We start from the raw sequence: 21,423 nt of genomic DNA, 5'->3' as shown, positions 1-21,423 counted from the left end.
TGGGAGGTGCCGTGGTGTATTGGGGGAGATTTTAATGTTGTTCGTTTTCCGAGTGAGAGGTCGGGCATGGCCAGTTTCTCAGCTGCTATGGAAGAATTTTCAGACTTCATCTTCATGCAGAACTTGGTGGATCTACCTCTTCAAGATGGCCAATTTACATGGTCGAATAACCACACATGGTCTAGAATTGATAGATTCTTAATTTCTGTGGAGTGGGAGGAACACTACCCCGAAGTAGTCCAAAGGAGGCTTCCAAGACTTCTGTCCGATCACTTCCCTTTGTTTTTGGATTGTGGGGCACCAAGAGGAGGAAAAAGGTCTTTTAAATTTGAGAACATGTGGCTGAATTATGAGGGCTTTGTTGAGCAAATCAATAAGTGGTGGTTGTCTTATGAGTGTTCGGGTTCTCCAAGTCACATTTTGGCGTTTAAACTGAAGGCATTGAAGACGGACTTGAAGAAATGGAATGCTGAAGTGTTTGGTGATATAGGGAAGAAGAAGAAGGAATTATTGGAGGGCATTTGTGAGCTGGATGCAGTTGATGAAGACCGAGGCCTAGAGGAGGAAGAGAAGGTTCGCAAGATAGATATGTCTAGAGAGCTGGAGAAAACTCTTCTGTGTGAGGAAATAATTTGGAGACAGAAATCCAGAGCTTTGTGGTTGAAGGAGGGGGACAAGAACACAAAATTTTTTCACAGGATGGCCAACTCGCGTCGCAAATTTAATCAAGTGGATTCTATAAGTATAGATGGTGAAATCTCCAATGACCCAAAGGAAATTCAGGAGCATATAGTTCAATTTTTCAAAAACTTGTATGTTGAGAATTCTTCTTGGCGGCCAAGGGTAGAGGGCCTTTCTTTTCTTTCAATTGATGAAGATGAGAGTAGCTGGATAGAGAGAGGGTTTGAGGAGAAGGAGGTGTGGGAGGTCATCAGAGATTTCAATGGAGATAAGGCTTCGGGCCCCGACGGTTTCACTATGGCTTTTTTTCAGAAGTGTTGGGATATCTTAAAGCATGACATTATGGCTGTTTTTGCAGATTTTCACTCTCGAGGCAAGTTTGAAAAGAGTTTTAATGCTACTTTTGTCTCTCTGATTCCAAAGAAGAATGATGCTGTGGATGTGAGTGATTTTCGGCCTATCAGTCTTATTGGGGGAATTTATAAGATTATTTCCAAAGTCCTTGCGAACAGGTTTAAATCAGTGTTGGGTAAGATTATCTCAAACACCCAAAATGCGTTCATTGGTGGTCGACAAATTTTGGATTCAGTGCTTATTGCTAATGAATGTGTGGATAGTCAAATCCGTTCAGGGGAGTCTGGGTTGCTGTGTAAGCTGGATCTGGAAAAGGCCTATGATCATGTGAATTGGGACTTCTTACTCTACTTATTACAACGTTGTGGCTTTGGGGAGAAATGGAGAGCTTGGATTCGTTTTTGTATCTCTACGGTGAGATTCTCCATCCTTGTCAATGGAACTCCGACGGGTTTCTTTACTAGCTCTCGCGGGTTGCGACAAGGTGATCCTCTGTCGCCTTTATTATTTGTGGTGGTTATGGAGGCTTTGAGTCGGATGTTGGCTGCTGCGATGGAGCAGGGTTCGATGACAGGCTTTACTGTGGGACATAGTGAGTCAGAGGCAATAGTAGTGAATCATTTATTGTTTGCTGATGATACGTTGATTTTTTGTGGAGCGGAAGAAGAACAGATTCGACATCTGAGGTGCATTTTCCTTTGTTTTGAGGCAGTTTCGGGATTAAGGATTAATTTAGGAAAGTCAGAAATTGTTCCTATTGGTGAGGTGGAGGATGTTGAAGGGTTGGCCCATCTTATGGGTTGTAGGGTTGGATCGCTTCCTATGACATATTTGGGTATGCCTTTGGGTGCCTCTTACAAGTCCGTTCGTACTTGGAAAGGGGTGATTGAGAAAATGGAAAGGAAGCTGGCTGGTTGGAAGCGTATGTATTTGTCAAAGGGCGGTCGGTTGACTCTTATTAAGAGCACGCTGTCCAATATCCCCACGTATCTCTTGTCGCTGTTCCCTATTCCTTTGAGGGTGGCTAATCGTCTTGAAAAAATCCAGAGGGATTTCCTATGGGGTGGCATAGGGGATGAGGCCAAATTTCATTTAGTGAAATGGAACAGGATTTGTACTCCGTTGCATTCAGGTGGATTGGGAGTTCACAATCTTTCCCTGTTTAACCAAGCTCTTTTAGGTAAATGGTTGTGGAGATATGGTAGGGAGAGAGAGGCTCTATGGCGTTTGGTGATTGACGCCAAATTTGGGAGCCTAAAGGGTGGGTGGTGCTCTATTGAGGTGTCGGGTTCCTATGGAGTAGGGGTTTGGAAATATATTAGGAAAGGGTGGGAGAAGTTTTGTAATTATGTTCGGTGTGTGGTAGGGGATGGCTCATATATCAGTTTCTGGCATGATCGGTGGTGTGGGGAGATTTCTTTGAAGCTTTGTTTTCCAGTTCTGTATAGTCTTGTGAGGAACAAAGCGGCTATGGTGGTAGATAATATGGCTGTTCATAATGGCAATATTCATTGGAATGTTCTCTTTACGCGGCAATTACAGGACTGGGAGTTGGAGATGGTGCTCTCTTTCTTCGAGCGGTTGTACTCCACTCCGATTCGACAAGGAGAGGGTGACAAGTTAGTTTGGAACCTCTCTTCAAGGAGCTATTTTGAAGTAAGGTCATATTATGAAGCACTTAGTCGGAAAGAAGGTCCATCATTCCCGTGGAAGAAGATATGGTGTGCTAAGGCTCCGACAAGGGTGGCGTTCTTTGTATGGACTGCAGCTTTAGGAAAAATTTTGACTCATGACAATCTACGAAAGAGGAATATTGTGGTTATTGAGTGGTGTTGTATGTGTAAAAAGAAGGGGGAGTCTATTGATCATCTGTTACTTCATTGCGACACCGCCCGTGAGCTTTGGAGTTTTGTGTTTTCTTTGTTTGGAGTTGAATGGGTCATGCCACAATCGGTGATGGGTTTGTTGACTACTTGGGGTGCTTTTCGAGGGCATGGCCTAGCAAAAAATGTTTGGCGTTTAGTTCCTCACTGTGTTTTGTGGAGCATTTGGAGGGAGCGGAATGCGAGGCTTTTTGAAGATGTCGAGACGGTAATGGTGGTTTTAAGGAAGCGTCTTCTTAACACGTTATATCTATGGATAGCTCCCCATCTTTGCCACCTAGGTGTTTCTACTTTTGTAGACTTTCTTAATTTATTAGTTGTTCCTCCTGTTTAGGGGCTCTCTTGTATACTTCCCGTGTATTAGGGTTGCGCCCCTCTGCGCTTTTTTATTGAATTTTAAATTACTTATCAAAAAAAAAAAAATATAGTATTCAAAATGGCATTCTAGTTTCCTAGAACAAATCAATGTGAACATTTACCTGCACCAAATTTGTAGAAAGCACCCGTTCAAGATCATCAATTTCCTTTTGAAGCCATTTGTCACGAGCAGCTTTACTTGGAAACTGGGTAGCACGACCTTGTTTCTGATAAAGAATGCTAAGCTGCTTTTCACGCTCCATTATTCTACGTGTCATCAGAAATATTGATGAGGAAAAATATATTAGCAATTAAAATAGCAGGGAGATTTCTCCAGATCTCACAAGTACAATCATTTTGGCAAGATAAGAGCACTTGATAAAGTATGCATGCATAGGTGCATCAATATACATAATACTGCTACCCCAGAGTTCAGACAATGAAAAAGTACAGTACAGAACCAGAAAGAGATTTAAAGAAACTTTTTCTTTTTTTAAAGTAATGCAAAAAATTCATTCAAAGTACAGATGGACACAACCCCAGTACACATGAAGTATAAAGATAACCCCAAAAGTGTAGAAAAAGGAGAACGAAACTCCAAAAACACAAAAAAAATAAATAAATAAATAAATTTTTTTTAAAAAAAATAGAAAATAGCTCCATTTATTCCGTGCAACATCGCACTGAAGTAAAAGGTGGTCAATGGATTCTCCACTCTTCTTGCACATATAGCACCACTCAACCACCGCTATATGACGCCTACACAAATTGTCATGTGTCAAGATCTTTCCTAAGGCTGCTGTCCACACAAAAAACAACACCCGTGACGGAGCCTTAACACGCCAAATACTCTTCCAAGGAAAATAGAAAACCTCTTGACAAGCTAAGGCTTTATAGAATGACTTCACTTCAAAATGCCCCCTCTTAGAGAGCCTCCAAACTAACTTGTCAACCGCTCCATGCCAAATCCGATGAGAATACAAACGCTCATATAAGGAAAGGACCATCTCCACCTCCCAATCTTGTGCAAGGCGCGTAAAGACAACATTCCAATGTGCAACTCCATCTAACAAAGACAAATTATCTACCCCCCAAGCGTCTTTAAATCAAACAATACTGAACAAAACTGGATAACAAAGCTTCAGCAGCCTATCTCCACACCAAAGATCATGCCACAACCATACATTATACCCATCCCCCACCTCCAAGCGCACAAACTTATAAAAATTATCCCACCCCCTTTGAATACATTTCCAGACACTCACACCATAAGACCCCACAACCTTTGATGAACATCATCCACCCCTCAAACTCCCATACCTAACTTCAATTACCAATCTCCATAAAGCCTCCCGCTCCTTAGCAAATCTCCACATCCACTTTCCCAATAAAGCTCGATTAAATTGAATCAAATTTCGAACTCCCAAACCACCTTCCTTAATTGGAGTACAAATTGTGTGAAAGTTTACTAAATTAAATTTTACCTCATCCCCAATGCCACTCCATAAGAAATCTCATTGTAGTCTCTCAAGTCTCTGAGCCACGTTCACAAGAATGGGGAACAACAACAAATAATACATAGGAATGTTGGATAGAGTACTTTTAATCAGAGTCAACCGACCACCCTTAGACAAATATAATTTCTTCCAACTAGCTAACCGACATTCCACTTTCTCAATGACTCCAGTCCAAATAGAAGTAGCTTTAAAAGATGCTCCCAACGGCAAACCCAAATAAGTTATCGGCAAAGATGCAACTCGACAACCAAGGATGTGAGCCAAATTTTCAACATTTTCCACCTCGCCGATGGGAACAAGTTCTGATTTTTCTAAATTGATCCTCAACCCTGATGCGGCCTCAAAGCATAAGAAAAATACACTGCAAATTTCGAACATGTTCTGCCTGCGCACCACAAAAAATTAAAGTGTCATCCGCAAACAACTGATGATTCACCACTAATTCTTCAATATCCCTGGATCCCACAGAAAAACCTATCAATAATCTTTGGTTTATCGTCGCATTCAACATTCGGCTTAATGCCTCCATAACCACCACAAACAACAAAGGAGAAAGTGGATCCCCTTGCCTTAGTCCACGAGAACTCGTAAAAAAATCAGACGGAGTGCCATTCACCAAGATGGAAAATCTTACCGTAGATATACAAAATTCTAACCAATCCCTCCACTTCTCCCCAAAACACACCACGACGCATGTAAAGCAAGAAATCCCAATTAACATGATCATAAGCTTTCTTCAAGTCCAATTTGCACAACAATCCAGCCTCCCCCGACCTAATTCAACTGTCCAAGCATTCATTAGCTATGAGAACTGAATCCAAAATTTGCTGACCTCCAATGAAAGCATTCTGAGAACTGGAAATAATCTTGCCCAATATTGATTTGAACCTGTTAGCAAGCACCTTGGAAATGAGTTTATAAACCCCTCCCACCAGACTAATCGGCCTGAAATCCTTTACATCCACCGCTTCTGTATTCTTTGGAATTAAAGAAACAAATGTTGCATTAAAACTCTTCTCAAAATGACATCGATTATGAAACTCTGAAAACACAGCCATAATATCTTGTTTCAAAACATCCCAACACTTCTGAAAAAAGCCATTGTGAACCCATCCAGTTCCAGCGCCTTATTACCCTTCAAGTTCCGCACCACCTCACACCTCCTGCTCCTCAAACTCTTGTTCTAACAAATACCTTCCTCCACATTAACAGATGAAAAAGAAAGCCCATCCACCTTGAGCCTCCAAGTACTCTGCTCGGTGTACAATTTGTTATAATAATGTACTATATGCTCCTTTATCTCCAAGGAATTATTAGACATAGCCCCATTTATCCGCAAAGATTCCACGTGATTGTATCTACGATGCGAATTGGCCATCCTATGAAAGAATTTCGTATTATTGTCCCCTTCCTTTAGCCACAAAGCAAGAGATTTCTGTCTCCAATTTATCTCTTAAAAAAGAAGTGTTTTTTCCAACTCCTTAATCATATCTATCTTCCTCATCCATTCCTCCTCCACTAATCCCCGACCCTCATCAATACAATCAAAATCTCGAATACCCTCCAATAACTCATTTTACTTCCCCACATCACCGAACACCTCTTCATTTCATTTCTTCAAATCCACCTTTAAAGCTTTCAACTTATTTGCCAAAACATAACTAGACAGGCCATGAAACTCATAAGGTGCCCACCAGTTTACTTGTTCCACAAAACCTTCAGATTTCAGCCACATGTTTTCAAATTTAAAATATTTGCTCCCTTCTCTTTGCATCCCACAATCCAATGGTATGGGAATCTGATAAAATTCTAGGCAGTTGCCTCTGTGTCGCCTAAGGGAAATGTTCTTCCCACTCCGGAGATAATAGGAATCTGTCAATTTTAGATCATAATTGATATTCCTGACTATTAGACCAAGTAAACTAACCTCCTTGGAGAGGTAGATCCACTAATTTCTACACAAAAATGAACTCCGAAAACTCCGCCATAGCTGCAGAGAATCAAGAATCACGAGGAAACCTAACCACATTGAAATCTCCCCCAAAGCACCATGGCATCTCCCACCAACTCATCAAACCAGCCATCTTGTCCCACAAAACACTCCTCTCCCCCGTCATCATTAGGCCCATACACCCCCCAAACACCCACACAAAATTATCATCGGTGTTGCTTAAAGAACAATCAACTGTTTATCTTCCCACACACTCATCAATCTTCTCAACGACCGGTCTATCCCACATAATCAAAATACCACCCGAGGCCCCACTTGCCCCCATATAACACCAATCCACATGTTGGCATCCCTATAATCTCCGGACCACAGCCCCAGTAATGACTTCCATTTTCGTCTCCAACAAAGAAACAAAATCTGCCTTCCACTCTCTGAGGAGCCCTTTAATCCGCATTCTTTTATTCAGCACATTGAGCCCTCTTACATTCCAAATTACTATTTTAGGCTTCATTAACATGAGAAGAGCCCCTATACTTTCCTCACCTTCTAATTAAGTGTTCCCCCTTCCTATCATAATTAATGGACCAATCCAACCGTTTTCTCTCCCGCTGGCCTTTCATCCCTGATGTGGAGGAGATAGTAGACATAGTCTCTGCTATTGTTTGATCTCTAGTAGCTTCAATCTCTTCATAAAGTGTCATCAACTTATCCTCAAAACAATTACACGACAACCCTACGACTTTGTAAAAACCCTTCACCTGCTCAACCACCCATCTAGAAGAGACACTAGAGATGGGCTCCTTACCTACACTCACTGCCAAGGGTACAATTGATAGTGGGCCACTATCCTCCAACTCTTCCCCTTCTCCATCAACCACATCTTGTCAGAGGGAAACTTCAGATTCAACATCATACGCCTCCATAGAAGACAAGAACTTAGACCCCATCTCTCCAGTATGACCCATGGTAATGATAGCTCCCATCTGGCCAAACAGTTGCGGCCCTTCAACATCACCCCCAGAAAAGCCATCGCCTAGCCTCATTTCATCATGCTCTACTTCACGATAAATCGTGTCTATCAAACCCACCATTATAGCCACACTTGAACCTGCTGTCACCGGTGTCAAGACTCCTCCAATAGTACTATCGGCAAACTCTGAACATACCCCAAGCTTACCCTTCGCCCCTACGGCATGTTCTGATAAGGCCCCAAACTGTCCAACCTCTATTACAAAATAATCTGTCCCCGACCCACATCCTCCGACCTCTAGACACACCGACGCGCTGCCATCAACTGCCGAAACTTCCTTTTCTTTTTCCTTGGCAAGATATCCACCCTCAACCACCTCGTTGACGACCTCAAACCACTTCTCGGTGTTATTTGCCTGAGGCCTAGCTGGACTCATACTTGCCAACATCACCACGCCAACAACAACCTCTGCCCCACTCCCAGGAGCTAGTTCGGCCCTCTCAAACTGCACCACCTCAAAAGCCAGCTAACGATTGGAAGCCGACGACGTTCACGGCTCCTCCGGTTTAACTCTCCACTGAGGCATCACCTTGCGAGGTGACCGGCAAGAATACACCTGCAACCAGGTTGTGTGTTCATCTACGCATGACTTGTTCAACACTAGGGCTTTTTGTTTCAGCCTATCCTCGCATTGGGCTTTGACAATCCCACTCACCACCCCAACCTGCAGCCCACCTGACGACTCCACATCTTTATTCTCAAGGCCCATCTTCAACAGGCCCAACCAACGCTCGGCTGCCATCTTAAAACACCTTATGAAACTCTTCAAATCTTCCAAATTCTTCGCATCTCCCATATTCAGCTTCATAATGTCTCCCATTTTCAACATAGGTGCACCCGCTCCTGCAGCATGATCACCGGCCTTCGAGTGTGAGATTTCCATCTTTGCTTCCAGACGAGACCCCGTATTGCCCAGACTGCCCCTGTGCGCATCTGGGATAGCTTCGCGGGTCGTTCTTCCTTCTAGCGCCGCCGCGTACGAACGCCCATCTCGACGTAGACTGGTCACTACTGGTGCTACAACAATTTGCTTCCCTTCAGTTTTCCTTCCCTGACGTTGTTTATCGTAATAGCCTTTCAACCTCTGCATTTGAACCCAGCAGTCCAACCATCCCTTCCCGTTGCTACCTTCTGGGATAACAACAAAACTTCGCTTTCCTCCCCCTCCATACTCCAACAGCTCAAGGAATCATCCATGCTTGTTCCCTCGTCTCTGCACCACGTACAATGTGATTCCTTGACGACAAGTTCTCCAATTCTCGCTGGAATCGTCTCCCTTGATGAACCCCTCCATTGCTTGCATCAACCAGAACAAACTCGGCCACCCTAGGATGACTGCCCGAAAATACATCTACTCCTCTCAACCAACCCCACCCCACCACTAACCTCAAACCGAAACTCAAAAGACTTGGATTCCACATAACAAAATCCTAAATAACCCATCCCCCCACCAAGAAAACGGTGTTGCCCGTGACAGATTACTCTTGGCAAACAGAATTTTGATGGTAGACCTCCACAACAATCCCCACGCACCGACACTAACCTCACGCGCTACCCATCAGATTTCTATGCATACTATAAGAGTTATATTGACCAAGCATTTCTAATTGAAACTCATCACATAGAAACTCCAACAAATTTTATCCTCACAACCTTACCTTACACTTTGAGAATACAGCAACTCAAAGTAAACAGAGACTACTTCCACCTCTCAATCATGCATCGGTATTGTAAAAAAACAATATTCCAATGAAACTAGAAGGGATAAAAGGGAAAAGGAAATCTTTTGGACTGACTTGTAAGCATGATTGATCTTTTGAACAAACAACACCTATACAAAACAGCTGCAGTTTGTCTAAACAGAGATTTACTTAACCATGAGGTGATGGCCAAAGAAACCCGTTTTTGCAAATAAGAGGCACGCTGCCGTAGAATATTATAAGTATAGCCACATGTATATACTTAAATATTCATATATAGATATATGTATATATTGAATCCTTGATGGGGAAAAAAGACAGATTCCGACATTAGAAAGTTGGCATAGAATGAAGAACATGTATCAACTAACTGCCACAGACATACTTTTTTGTGGTCTTCTTTTCTTTTCTGACTTGATTCTCATAAGAAGAATGTATTTCGTCAAGCTCATCCATTGAGTTCTGAATTTCTTTCTGTAGGTTCCCAAGCTGTCTTGTAGCATCCTCCTGAAGCATGCAAGTTTAGCATCAACATTTGCAAGATTGTGTGTGCGCGTGTGTGTGTGTCTATCTATGAAGAGCAATATCCATTGGCCATGATAATACTTTCGCGCGGTTATTTCCATAGATCTTCTCTTGTAGGTCTTTGACATCAAGCTCAAGCTCTGTGTGCTTTTTTATTGCTTCTGTCCGTCTCTTTTCTACTGCTTCTTTCTCTTTGATTAAACCTTGAACTTCTTTTGTCAGATCTTTCAATGTCTCCTCCAAGTCCTTAGACTTTTCATGGGCATCCAGCACACTGTTATACATCTTCGCTGATGTTTCAGAAACTTTGTTTCGTGCCTCTTCAACCTAAAATCAAGGTGAAAATTATATAACCTTCAGCATGAAAGCCATTACTTTTTATTATTATTTATAGGTAAGCAAAAAGACATCAGCACAGGACATCAGTAAAGTTTAGATCCCTAACACAAAACATCAATTTAATGTCTTAACAAAGAGACTGAAATGAGGGCTTAATGACACACTTAAAAGGGGATTAAAATCATTGTTGGGAACACAAATGTAAGAAATGATTATTTGTTTAGCAGAGCAGTAAGTGATCATGACGAAAGAAAGAACCACAGCATAGTAAAACAAGGTGAGAAATGTACTCATACTACAAAAGGAAAGCATGCTGGTCAATAATCATATTTAGAAAGTGTATTACATTTCCATTTCATAGTAAGCACAATAGTGTGAAGTAAGATATGTTTTCTATAAATTCAAACATACATGATAAACTGTGGAGGATGGCCGTTGACTGTCAGTTGACTAAGCTATGAGACTATCTCACTTTTTATGACCACACTCAAGTTAGATATGTCGAAAAATATTCGTAACAGAGCCATTTGTTAATTGATTATATGGTGCAGTTTGATATTCTTTTTTTCCCCCCCTTTTCTTATGCAGAAAGATACATTATATTTTCTGCAATACCTGGCTCCAAGATATGGGAAGGAACTCCCAAATTTCCCTCTAATCCACAGATATATGCGTTCATTGTAGAATCTGTCACAATCCACAGACTCCTAATTCCCATAGCACAAACTGCTAATATTAAGCATTTATAATTTCTTCCAGCTGAGAAGCTCTATTTCCATGTTAATACTCCTTTTTTTATTATTATTATTAAGTAATGCAAATTCATTAAAAGGCCAAAGGAGCACAACCCTAATACACAGGAAGTATACAAAGATAAACCCTAAAGTGTAGAAAAATATGAACAAAACTCCAAAACTCAGAAAAAATAGAAACGGCAAACTATTATATGCTACTCTCTCAGTATAAAGGGATTGTAACACATCTTCTTCAACTCTAACATCACAGTCTCACGATCTTCAAAGCGCCTTACATTCTGCTGTCTCCAAAAACACCACATTAAACACAAAGAAGCCAACCTCCACATTTTCAAAGTAATACGGTTTTCTAATTGTTCCCTCCAACTCACCAAGAACTCATTCACCCTTTGAGGCACAACCCATGCAACACCATACAACTGGAAAAGTGCAATCCGCAATTCTGTTTCAACCTCACAATGAAGAAGAAGATGATCAATAGACTCCCCACATTTCTTACACTTACAACACTACTCCACCACAATAACATTCATCTTTCGTAAATTATCAAAAGTTAAGATTTTCTCTAAAGCAACCGTCCACACAAAGAACGTCACTTTCGTGGGAGTCTTAACTTTTCAAATACTCTTCCAAGGAGAAAGGGAACTTACCGGAGTAGATAAAACCTAAAGGTAAGACTTAACTTCAAACAATTTCCTTTTAGAAAGAATCCACAAATTTTATCCTCACCTCCTTGCCTTACTCTTTGAGAATACAATAACTCAAAGAAAACATAGACCACTTCCACCTCCCAATCATGCAAAAATCTTGTAAAGAAAATATTCCAATGAATGTTTCCATTCCGTAACTGCATATGATATGCCACCCATGCATTCTTACTGTTACGTATTTGTGTTGGCTCATTCGTTGTCCAAAACTTTGTTTTAATTTATTTAGGGATTGGGTAGTTGTGTACTTAGGTCTACAAGTGAAAACAGTGAAGATTTCTTCAAGAAGACTTTGGCAAAGGGCCCTTGACTTTTGTCTATAACTCACTTCTTCAAGAAAAATACTCCTCTCCAACTCTCTAGAAAAGTCATTTTTCTACAATATTTCATCTTCAACCCTCCACCATCTCCTTCTTCCGCTTCCCTACATACCAAAGACCTCCTCATTCCATTTCTTCAAATCAAATTTCAATGCTTTCAATTTCAGTGCCTACACATAACTAGGAAAACCCTGATATTTATAGGACCCCCACCAAGTTTTGACATGCTCTACAAAACCCTCAAATTGCAGCCACATTTTCTCAAACTTAAAATACTTACTAGCAATACTTCCCACCCCACAATCCAACATCAACGGAAAGTAATCAGACAATAATCTAGAAAGGCGTCTCTGAGAAACATCCAAAAAATATTCCACCCACTCTGATAGCAAGAATCTATCACTCCTAGGCCATGCCTCAACATCTCAATTATTAGACCACGTGAAACTCCCCCTGCCGACCGAATATCCATGAGACCCTACACAAAAATGAATTCAGAACCATCGGCTCATCACTTGTGTCTGCCTTGAGTTGCCTGATCTTTCACAAGGATACTAGACTACGTTAAAATCTCCCAATACACCACAGCATCTCCCACCAACTCATCCCAAAGACACCTTCTTTCCACATCATCACTTGGCCTATAAACACCTGCAAATGCCCATTCGAAGTTCTCATTAACGCATCTGAAAGAACACGCTACCACAAACCTACCCCCACACATTCCTCAATTTCCTCCACCACTCGCCTATCCCACATTAATAGAATACCTCCTGACGCCCCTCTTGACCCAAATACAACCAATCCACATGATTACAACCCTATAAACCAAGAACCACATCCCTAGTAATAACCTTCATTGTTGTCTCATCCAGACACATAATATCAGCTTTCCACTCCCTTAGAAGCCCTCTAATCTCCATTCTTTTCTCATTATCATTCACGCCTTTCACTCCATGATATAATCTTTTTTTTTATATAAGTAATAATACCAATCTCATTAAAAGCGTGAGGCGCCCCTATGTACACAGGAAGTATCTAACAAAGACAACAATCTTCAAACTCAGAGCCAATGGAGGAACACTCAATGCCATGACATTAACAGGACCGGCCGTATGCCCAGGAGACTACATCAGCGCCATCTGTTGCAAAAAATACCTTCACCGTTTTCAACTCCACGCTCCAATATGTTCCTGTTGTAGAGCCAAGGGCCGTTGCCTTCACTCTAGACTAGATCGTCTATTGAGGAGGTATCTGATGACAATACATAGTTAAGCTCAACACAAGCTCGACGGTCTTCACATTTGATACTTGGGCTTCAACATGCTTCTCCCTTATTAAACCACTCAAGCCCATTTCCTTATTCGTAAAAGGCCCAAACTTATTTTGGCCCATCTCTAATTCTCCTTCCCCTCCAAACGACTCAGCCACAACCTTTCCTTTCACCTCCTTTAATATTTCTTCTATTGGGCCTTCTATATCCCCGGCCCCATTTAAGTCAAAGCCCATTTCTAAAATACCCAGCCATCTATTAGATTCATTTTTAAGTGACAACAAGATATTCTTTAACATCTAAAATCTTAACGCACCTTCCAAAACAGTCTTCTTCAACCCAACCACTCCAGCTTGCACCGCATGATTTTCGGGCGGTAATTGTGCCTCCTCCCTTCCAAGACTTTCCACATTTTTAACCATCTGTTTTTTCAAAAATGCCCATAATGCCCATGCTCGCAACCTCTCTTTTATGCGACTGCCCTTTCCCTTCCAGCACCTCAGCATACGACCACCGTCCACAACAACACCAGCACCTCACCAAACTTCTCCCCATTTATGTTCCCAGCCGCACCTCTCTTCTCATAATACTTCTCCAATCGCCTCATCTGAGATAAGCAGTAACCCTATCCACTTCCATATCTACCCTCCGAAACTATAAAAAAGCTTCATTGCCGTCCACCACCATATTCTGACACCTCCAAGAACCTTCTGTGAATGTTTTCACGTCGCTGCATAACATATGCCATATTTCCCACTCGAAAGGTCCTACAAAAATCTCTAATGTCTTCTCCTTTAATCAACTCCTCCATTGAATTCGTCAGCCAAACCACGCTCGGCCTTCCCAAGATCAGCGCTCGGAAAATATCTCTACTTCTCTCTGCTAAACGAGCACCACCAATCCCAATCTCAAACGATTTGGCTTACACATGGAAATATCCCAAATAACCCCTCTCTCAAATCCAAAGACAGAAATAAACAAAATTCCTGTTGACGAAAATAAACAAGGATCATAGAAAATTCATGGCATTTGACTTGAGAGAAAAAGGGCTGGCGGGAGGGGGGTGAAAACTTGATTTGTGTATTTGATGTGTCAAATTTTTAAAACACGTAAGACTACACAATGAACAGCATTGTTAATACTCCTGCTGAGGAGGAAAAAGAATTCTGAGGGTATAACTGGCATGCTCTCTACTATGGTTACAAAAAGTGCATTTTCTCCACAAAAAAAACAAAGAGAGAGAGAGAGAGAGATTCCCCGAGAGTAATCAGTTTGATCACTGTTTTCTCCTTATCTTAGTTAATGACGTGTCAATTCTTCAACTGCATATCCTAATCAAATATGTCATCAGAACAAGCATGCATCTTTGTGAAAAGAATTTATAGTTTATAAAGAAAATGAAAATAGAGAATAATACTTTCCAATAATGACACAAAAATTATACATTCAAGCATCTAAAATTAACTGACCTCCACCAGTTTCTGCCGAGCATCATGAAGTTCCTTATCATAAATAGTATATTCTAGAGATTTCCTCTGCTTGTCAAGCTGCTGGTATTTTCTCAGTTCCTCTTTCTCTTCATCCAGTTCCTTTAATCTCTCATCCAAGTATTGAACAACTTGAATTATTTGTTTTCTCTTATTTCCTGATTAACATGGGAAAAAAAAAGTTATATATATCCACATACAAAACAGAAAAGGGGAAAAAAGGACTTACCCGTTTCTTGCATAATTTTCAAACTTTCACGTCGTCTCTCCTCATAAACTCGAGTACCACCAATTTCCTTGAGCAAATCCAGCCGCTCGGAGTCTTTCATCAATGTCAATGATGCTATCTATGAAACAGTCCAGATATAATTGGAGAGGAGAGATTAAAAAATTGATAAAAGAAAATAAGCATGTGCCACATGAATCATCAAGCAGAATGAAATGATAACAATGAAGTTCAATTAAGTAGAAACATCAAACAATCATACCTTTCCTTGCTGCACAACATAGTAAGGATTTGAGCGTGAGAACCCAGCACTTTCCAATAAATTCATAACTTCTGTTTTCCTGCAAATCATGTAACCCATTTTAGGCTACATCGTTTAAAAGTAGGGCAAGATGCTAATGAATGTAGTCACGTATGATATAGAAATGTGTTTTGCAAAACAACATTCAATACTCACGTGATGTGCTTTCCATCTAAGAAATACTCATCCTTCTTCAAACCAATTGTTCGACGCAAGCACACTTCCTCCTTATCAACCTGAAAAGAGGTGGAGGCGCATACTAATATAGTGCACAAACAAGAACAACCTATACCAGCGAGTGTCCAACATACATCACTTGTGTTGTGTTCTAGAACAAAAAATAAGGGGGAAATGGTAGCACAGATTACAACTATACAAATGTAATATTACATGGTACCAAAAAATATAACTTAAGCTTTAAAAGGGGGAAAAAAAAAAGTTTCTTGTATATAGCATCTACTTTCACACGAGCCACATTAATAATTAAAACTAAAGATAATAGATTAAAGGAACTAATAAAACCACAATTATTTTTTTATAAGTAATCGAAATATCATTAAAAGCGCAAAGCGCAACCCAAGTACACAAGAAGTATACAAGATAAACGTCCATCTAGAATGACAAAAAAGAACGGAAAAAGAAAAAAATCACCAAAGAAGCTAAAAACACAATTGTCCAAGCATAAAGAGAATAAAAAAAACTTAAGCTCCTCCAATGTCCTCTCCGAGTCCTCAAAATTTTGATCGTTTATTTCCCTCCAAAGGCACCACAAAAGGCAAAAGGGCCATATTCCACACTAAAACACTCTAAGAGCTACCACCCATCCACCAGCAAGCAAACAAATCAACCACCCAACTAGGCATAACCCAGGACAGCCCAAAGCGACAAAAGAAAGCATTTCATACAGCCTAAGCAACTTCACAATGGAGAAGAAGATGGTCCACAGAGTCCCCATTCCTCTTGCACATGCAGCACCAATCAACCACAGTGACATGTCGATTCCTAAAATTATCCATGGTAAGGATATTTCCTAGGACCGCCAACCAAGCGGGAAAAAAAAAAGGTTTTCAAAGGCACCTTGGTCAACCAAATACTCTTCCAAGTAAAAGGAATGCCATCATTACATGCAAGTACCCTGTAAAAGGAGCTAACATAGAACATCCCTTTGTTCGAAGGGGGTCCACCTAAGCTTGTCTTCCCCTTCTTGTCTCACTTTATAGGAATACAACAAATTGAAGAAAAAAGCCAAGACATCCACCTCCCAATCATGAGCTGCTCTAATAAATCTTACATTCACTGAAGGGAACCACTAGAAAGATCCAAATGAACTGCAATAGAACCATCCCTCACACAAGCAATGCTACATTACTCCAGGAAAGCTTCCTTAAGGGCCATCTCCCTACGCCACACATCATCCCAGAGTCTAATCTTGGAACCATCTCTCAACTCAAATCTAATATAACTAAAAATCATCTTCCACCACCTCCTACTATTTTTCCATAGACCCACCCCATATGGCCCAAAGGGATCAATAGAACACCACCCACCCCAAGAATTGCCAAATTTAGAATCCACAACAATGCCTCTCTCTCATAAACATAACGCCATAACCATTTCCCTAAAAGAGCATGATTGAACATGATGTAGCACCAGTAAACAAAGGAAAAAGAAAGCAATCCAAAGGAAGAAGCAAAAATTAAGAAAAGGGAGAAAAAGAAGAAAACCAAAAGATAGAGAGAATAGAGAGGAAACAATAGCGACGCACGCTCAAATAATCATTATTCTTCAAAAACTGTCTATTACAATAGAATATTATGCTTAAATAGACTCATAGACTAAACCCTAACCCTAACCCTAACCCTAACCCTAATGTGACTAAAGGCCAAGCCCATTATTGGATTACACATAAATTAAACTAATATGACTAACTTTGGGCCAAGCCCATTATTAAACTACAAATAACTTAAACTTTGGATCAAGCCCATAATTAAATAAAATAAAACTAATACTTTAAATAAAACTAAAGGTCCAATGTATTCCGCATCATTCTCCCCTTCGTCGAAAAACTCGTCCTCGAGTTTAGACGACGATGCTTCGGCCCAGGCCCAATCTATCAACTCACGAACGGGCTTTCCCTTTTATTCTTGAACTTGCTGTTGAATATAGGCTGAAAAAAATAAACATGGTTGAAAGAGGCCCAATAGGAATTTTGTCTTTTGTTCTTGCTGTTGTGAATGTGAAACCTGCAACTTTGAGAATACAATCAAACAATATAAAATAAATACTTTGGCCCTTTTTTTTTTTTGACCAACTTTTGACCAGGGGAACGACCTCCTTTTCTCCTTCAGTCTTTTTTTCTTCCTTTTCCTGAACCAACGATAAAGAAATTCGGTCCTTTTCTCTTCTCTCGCCAGTGCTAGTCCTCTTGTCTTTGGCTTTGGAACCAAAAATAAAAACATCCGACCTTTTCCTTTCCCTGTAAACCAAACGACATGGGAGCTTCTATGAACTTCATCCGGATTTTGCGCAACATTGCAGTAGAGGTGTAGATCTGCAGCTGGGGATGATAGCTTTGGGCTGGTGGAGACAGAGTGCAGGCTCGGTGTGATGGTTCTGTGGCCGGTGTCACAGCCATCTAGTGGTGGGCTGATGACAGCGACACAGGGCAGGGGTGCTGGGTCGGCTCTGTAGTGGTCACGGCGACGGGTCGGGTTGTGAGACGGTGGGCCTAAGTATTTGGGTTTGCTTTTGCATGGTGGTGGGGTTTTGTGGTGGGGTTTTGTGGTGTGGTTATCATTGGTGGTTGCCTGGAATTTTCTGATGGAGCGTCTTTTTGGGTTTGGGTATTTGCTTCGGTTTCTTCTAGTTTGTGAACAACAGAGGTTGTTGATTGGGTGTGGGTGAATGGTGCTGGAGTGGTCACGGTTTGTAGGATTTTTGGCCTTGACAGTTTCAGGTTTGCTAAAAGATTGGGGCTTTGTGGTTGTGTTTGGAATTCTGCTACGGTGGGTTGGGTTTTCTTTTGAGTGGGTAAGGTTGTGGTTTTGAGCGATGGCAGTGGCTGTGGAAGGGTCGTATGGGGATGGGTTTCACGCCGCGCATAACATTCGTTGAGGAATGCTACCATCTGGGAGTTCATTTCCTCCAGGATGGAAATCTATTGCTACAGTCGTTCAAATTGTGACTCAGCCATGGAAGCGTTTGGATTGTGAAAATATGGGCCTTTTGGGTGGGACGTTGTCGCATAGCGGTGGTGAGGGTTTGTGGATTTGGGTAGGCTGTTTTCTGGTAGGCGGTTGGGGGTCCTGAAAATAATGTTTAGCCCCATACTTCTCTTGCAATTTAATTTTCATCACTCCCCAATCGGAGATAGGAGGAAGACAAAGGCGGTGATGGTATTCTTCAACATTGCGCCACCAAATACGTGCTTCATCCTTGAGCATCATCTTTACGAAACGCACCTTTCGATTTGGAGGGGCACCAATCCATTCAAGATAGTCTTCCAATGCATCGAGCCAATCTTGGAACGCATATGGATCCCTTCCGCCATCAAAATCTGACACATCTTTGCCCCCGTATTGAGAATACCCGGGAGATCGACTACGATCAAGATCTTCATAGTGCCAATAATTCATGTTTGGATTGTTACTGGGTGAGGCAGAAGACAACAAATTTGTGCAAATTCAAAGGTAAGGATTGGGTCTTCATGGGGTGTGGGTCTATGTTTGGGTGGAGTTTTGATGAGGCTGTTGGATGAGATGGATTCAATGGTTGACGAGGAGATGAGAAGTGGTGCAAGTTCTGGCAGGCTGTTGGGTGTTTGGGTATTTCGGGAGTAAAGTTGAAACAGGGGACGAAATTGAACGTGGATCGTGATTGTTGTAAGAAACAATCAAAACCTGGCTCTAATACCAAATTTGATGTAGCACCAGTAAACATAGGAAAAAGAAAGCAATCAAGAGGAAGAAGCAGAAATTAAGAAAAGGGAGAAAAAGAAGAAAACCAAAAGATAGAGAGAATAGAGAGGAAACAATAGCGACGCACGCTCAAATAATCATTATTCTTCAAAAACTGTCTATTACAATAGAATATTATGCTTAAATAGACTCATAGACTAAACCCTAACCCAAATGTGACTAAGGGCCAAGCCCATTATTGGATTAGACATAAATTAAACTAATATGACTAACTTTGGGCCAAGCCCATTATTAAACTACAAATAACTTAAACTTTGGATCAAGCCCACAATTAAATAAAATAGTTTAAATAAAATAAAACTAATACTTTAAATAAAACTAAAGGTCCAATGTATTCCGCATCAGAACATCCTCAAGTTTCCAACCCCCAACCCTCCCTCAAAAATTGGATAGCAAACCTTGGACCAACTAACCATATGATATTTGAACTCTTCACCTATCCCATCCCATAAGAAATCTCCATGGAGTTTCTCTATGCGATTTGCCACATCAACAAGAAAGGGAAAAAGAGACACGAAGTACGAAAAATAAATTGGAAAGGGTATCCTTTATAAGGATAACCCTTCCACCATTAGACAAAAACGTCATTTTCCAACTAGCCAACCGGCGCTCAATCTTTTCTACTACACCATCCCAAATAGACTTGGCCATGTAAGAGGACCCCAGCAAACGACTAAGATACTTCGAAGGCAAAGAGGAAACCCCACACAACCCAAAATGCCAACAAGCCCATCTACGTTATCCACATTACCCACATGAACCAATTATGACTTAGCCAGGTATAACCTTTTCAAACCGGAGACAGCTTCAAAACATAAGAATAAAGCACGCAGATAACGAAGGTGATCATGATTGGCCCCACAAAAAACCAAGGTGTCACCCGCGAACAACAAGTGTGATATACTAACCACAGTAGAGTGCCTATACCCCACAGAGAAGCCTAACAGAAGACCCCCCCCCCCCCCCCCCCCATCAACAGTTGCGATAAGAATTTTATTGGAAGCCTCCATGACAACAATGAATAGAAAAATGAGACAAAGGGTCTCCCTATCTCAACTCACAGGAGCTACTGAAGAAACCGGACAAATTGCCACTCACCATAACAGAAAAGCGCACCAAAGAGATCCAATGTGCTATCCGAGAGCATCATTTCTCCTTGAATCCGCACCTTCTCAACAAATAAAGTAAGAATTTCCAATTGACATGATCATAGACTTTTTCAATATCTAGCTTGCAAAGCACCCCTGGTTCACCACATCTAATCTTACCATCTAGACATTCAATTGCTATAAACACTGAATCAAGGATTTGCCTACTTTTAACAAAGGCATTCTGGGACTTCGAAATAATCTTCTCCACTACTCTTCTCAACCAATTGGCAATGATCTTATCAACTCCGCTCACAAGACTAACAAGCCAAAAGTCCTTAAGATCAACTGCCCCAAATTTCTTCGGGATGAGAGCAATGACCATGGCATTAAGGCTTCTTTCACTACAAGCATGAAAGTCATGCAACACCCCTATAATGTCTGTCTTGATCACATCCCAACAAGCTTGGGAGAAAGCCACACACAAACCATCAGGACCCAGAGCCTTATCGCTATTCATACCTTTCACCACCTTTAAAACCTCCCTCTCCTCACACTAATGCTCTAACCAAGAGGCCTCCTCCACATCTGTAAAGCCGAAAGCAAGGCCATCCAGCTTGGGTCGCCAGCAAAATAGTTCTGAAAATAGACTCTCATAGTACTGAATATTACGATCCTCATAACAGGTTGGTCAGAAACAGCGACTCAATGGAGTTGAACCTCCTATTCAAGTTTGGCTACCCGGTGAAAAAACTTAGTGCATTTATAACCCTCTTCTAGCCAAAGAACCCTAGACTTTTCTCTCCAACTAATCTCCAATAAAGTAGCTTTCTCCAACTCACTAATAACCAAGCTTTTCCACAACTTCCCTTCAGCAACCAACGCTTTATCTTCTTCCAACCTATCAAGAGCACACAACTCTTCCAAAAGAGCTTTTTGTGGGACTTCAAAT

General features: G+C 41.2%; 1 protein-coding gene across 3 annotated transcripts in view; it reads right to left on the bottom strand.

Moving 5' to 3' along the window:
• The window catches only part of LOC133877432 (structural maintenance of chromosomes protein 3), a 67,459-nt gene that overhangs the window by 31,140 nt on the left and 14,896 nt on the right, over window positions 1–21,423 (bottom strand). For all 3 annotated transcript variants that reach the window (XM_062315727.1, XM_062315726.1, XM_062315728.1), the window contains exons 7-13: window positions 15,563–15,642; window positions 15,368–15,446; window positions 15,109–15,226; window positions 14,862–15,037; window positions 10,080–10,325; window positions 9,859–9,980; window positions 3,398–3,542 (exon numbers count right to left, since the gene is read on the bottom strand). In XM_062315727.1, coding sequence (XP_062171711.1) covers window positions 3,398–3,542; window positions 9,859–9,980; window positions 10,080–10,325; window positions 14,862–15,037; window positions 15,109–15,226; window positions 15,368–15,446; window positions 15,563–15,642 — 966 coding nt within the window. The remainder of the gene's footprint in view (window positions 1–3,397; window positions 3,543–9,858; window positions 9,981–10,079; window positions 10,326–14,861; window positions 15,038–15,108; window positions 15,227–15,367; window positions 15,447–15,562; window positions 15,643–21,423) is intronic.

The sequence above is a fragment of the Alnus glutinosa genome, chromosome 9, assembly GCF_958979055.1.
Source record: "Alnus glutinosa chromosome 9, dhAlnGlut1.1, whole genome shotgun sequence".
Taxonomy (NCBI): Eukaryota; Viridiplantae; Streptophyta; class Magnoliopsida; order Fagales; family Betulaceae; genus Alnus; species Alnus glutinosa.
Note: the sequence above shows the minus strand (reverse complement) of the source record. Positions and strands in the feature narration are given on the sequence as shown.